This window comes from Nannospalax galili, unplaced genomic scaffold (genome assembly GCF_000622305.1).
Source record: "Nannospalax galili isolate Female #2095 unplaced genomic scaffold, S.galili_v1.0 scaffold875, whole genome shotgun sequence".
Taxonomy (NCBI): domain Eukaryota; kingdom Metazoa; phylum Chordata; class Mammalia; order Rodentia; family Spalacidae; genus Nannospalax; species Nannospalax galili.
Genome location: NW_008337059.1, coordinates 2,762,490 through 2,765,399, shown reverse-complemented (window position 1 = coordinate 2,765,399; position 2,910 = coordinate 2,762,490). Strand labels below are relative to the sequence as shown.

The 2,910-nt window shown below is 41.0% G+C and overlaps 1 protein-coding gene across 1 annotated transcript in view; it reads right to left on the bottom strand.

The window, feature by feature from the left end:
- Window positions 1-1,506: 1,506 nt before the first annotated feature.
- Window positions 1,507-2,910, bottom strand: part of Arhgap19 (Rho GTPase activating protein 19) — a 67,538-nt gene continuing 66,134 nt past the window's right edge. Inside the window, exons 10-11 of the mRNA XM_029563045.1 lie at window positions 2,305-2,415; window positions 1,507-1,825 (exon numbers count right to left, since the gene is read on the bottom strand). Coding sequence (XP_029418905.1) covers window positions 1,715-1,825; window positions 2,305-2,415 — 222 coding nt within the window. The 3' untranslated portion in view covers window positions 1,507-1,714. The remainder of the gene's footprint in view (window positions 1,826-2,304; window positions 2,416-2,910) is intronic.

Sequence of the window (2,910 nt, the reverse complement as noted above, 5' to 3'; positions counted from 1 at the left end):
TTTTTGTCTTTTTGAGACAGGGTCTTCTTGTAGCCCCAGCTGTCCTGGAACTCACTATGTAGGCCTTGAACTCACAAAGATCTGCCTGCCTCTGCCTCTGCCTCCCAAGTGCTGGGATTAAAGGCATGTGCCCCCACGCCCAGCCATATTTCTTTTTATAAACATCCCACCTAAAAGCTACAGAATCTAATATTTTTTCCAAACTTAAGAGTAAAGAATTTAATTGAGAAATCTGACCCTCTACCAAATAAACATCTAGTCTCCTTGATCTAATCCCAGTTCATTAAATCTTCTTAATGACAATAACAGCTATCACTTAGGAAGGGCATATTTTGTGCCAGGTATTGCTCAAAGTTCCTTATGTACATCATCTCATTTACCCTCACAGTTTTTACCTACACATGAAGACACTCTGTCATTTTATAGATGCAGAATCTGCAGCCCACACAAGCTAACTTGCCCCAGAATAGAAAGCTATCAAGCACTAAATTGGGGGCTTAACCCAAGTCTAAGTGAATGCAAAGCTCATGCTGTTACCACTACTGCCCCAAAAATATTTACTAAATGCCTCCTGCAGGAAACCACTGAATCACTGGAAGAGCAAAAAGAATGTAGTTGAGTGAATGGGTGTGCAAGTGTATAGGAGTGTAGTATTAGGGACTGAAACCAGAGCTTTGCACATGCTAGACAAGTACTCTAACACTGATGCATCCTTAAGTCTGGCTCTTGTCTCATAGAAAAGAACCTAGATACAGTGATAATGGAGATGAAGTAAACACCATAAATAATAGTCAAGTCCACACTCTAATAGTATCAAGAATTCAAAGGGGATTAGGGATGCTAAACTATACTGTCCTCATTTTCAGATGAGGAAACGAGTTCAGAGAGAATAAGCAGCTTTCCTGGGTGAAGAGAATGAGAACTCAAATGAGAACACACACAAAAATCTGTGGTTTTTCCAGCAAACCACAGAGGAAAGCACAGCAGTGTGTTATTGGATTTGTTGCTGATGTTGTTGGTTGGTTGCTGGTGTTTTGTTTATGCTTGGGGCTTTGAACTCACAATGCTCTTGCCTTCCCCTCCTGAGTGATGGGATTACAGTGTATGCTAGCATTCCTAGCTCACAAAAGCTTTCCACCAGAAGAGCTTGTAATAATCAGTAGTCCTAGCACTAAATAATCCTCTCTGAACTAAGCAGCCTTGAAAACATATTATGATTTCCAGGTCCTTCAGCATCAGGAAAACTTCTCTGATTAAAGCTGACGCCTGCTCCAAGAAGGAACGTAACTGTCTTATAAGTGCACTCAACACTGCTGGTCTTAATTCACAAAGTAGTTTGCACTTGTTTTATTTTATTTAACAGGATTTTTGGTTGTTTGTGTTTGTTCATGGTTTTGTTTTTGTTTGGGGGCAATTTTTGAGACAGGGTCTCACTATGTAGCCCCTGCAGGCCTGGAACTCACTATGTTAAACCAGGCTGGCCTGGAGTTCAGAGATCCACCTGCCTCTGCCTACTAAGTGCTTGGATTGAAGGTGTGGCTTAGCAGGTATTCTTAAGAGACCCCAGGTGGGGGCTGTGTTTGAAACTGTTCCTCAGTACTTGAGGGCAGTGCTGTGTAGCATAACCACCTAAATTCCTTTTGACTACAATTAGACCACCTCGGGATTCAAAAAAAGAAGTGCCACTGACTGAGAGAGCAGCAGGGAAGCACACTCAGTGACAACAGAGGGAACCACAATGAGTACCTTTTCTCCCCCCTTTCTTCCCCTCAGACCATTTCAATCTTGTTGGTGTCATCGTTACAGCTGGAGAGCCAGAAAACAACTGTAATGAGAAAATTTTAGTGGCTTAAATGATCGAATATTAGTACTATGGATAGCTTTTTACAGACATAAATTTATACATCTCTGATCTTAACTAACTGACTGCTGGCTTAACAACGTAGCCATACTTAATGAAGTAGACCAGGATACAATGAAGGACTACCCCACAGGTAAAACAAAGCCAAGGAGTCCCAGCTCAAATTCAAACCTGCCCTGTGGAATCTCCCAATAAGAATTAACTGTACCCTCCAGCACTAGTTTATGGAACTATTGTGCTGTATTGGTCATCTACAGCTATAACTAGCTATACCTTTCTTAAATTCAAAACACATTTATTGAATGATTCAGTGAAAACCTATAGAAAGAGGCTGGCTCATCAGCATGTTGACTGACCTAGAGAATCATAGCAAAACACAGAGCAGCATATCAGCTTCCTCCTTTCTGCAAGAGAAAGACAGGAACTAAAGAACATTTTCTTACTAAGTTCATATTTTCTTTGCTGGCTTTCTTCAGTTCACCCATGGCCACAGACTCTGGAGTAGGAGACTTGTTTTTCTTTTCTGACATCATCTGATTTCCCAAGACTTTGCGCTGTTTTAGGAATAGAAAAATTTGATTTATAAGCATTTACTATATTGTAGTTGCACTGGCCTTCAAAACTATAATTTCCTTAAGTTAAAAAACAAAAAAAAACAAAAAAAAAAACTTCAGCATCCTGATAACTTCTGCACAGACCCAGGGCACATCATGCAAAGGTGGGAAAAAGCTACCTACCAAAGACCTAATTTTTCTTTAGGTGATTTAAACTAATACTAGCCGATAGCAGAGTGTCTCTGACAACGTAAAAGAAACAGCAGGTACTTGTGAGGGTTTAGGGGTAGTTTGCTGTTATGGGGCTTATTTGCTTTTCTCCAGCAGCTGCTAGGAGTCCCCCCTGCTCCCCTCTTAGGGATACAGGAATTGGGTCTACTCTAAGGTTTTGCTTTCCTGCCCTTCCTCACACAGGATTGGAAAATGTGTAGAAATTGGATGGGTTCCTAATACAACCACAAGAGGCTCTAGGCCTTCTAAAAGAGATCACATGAC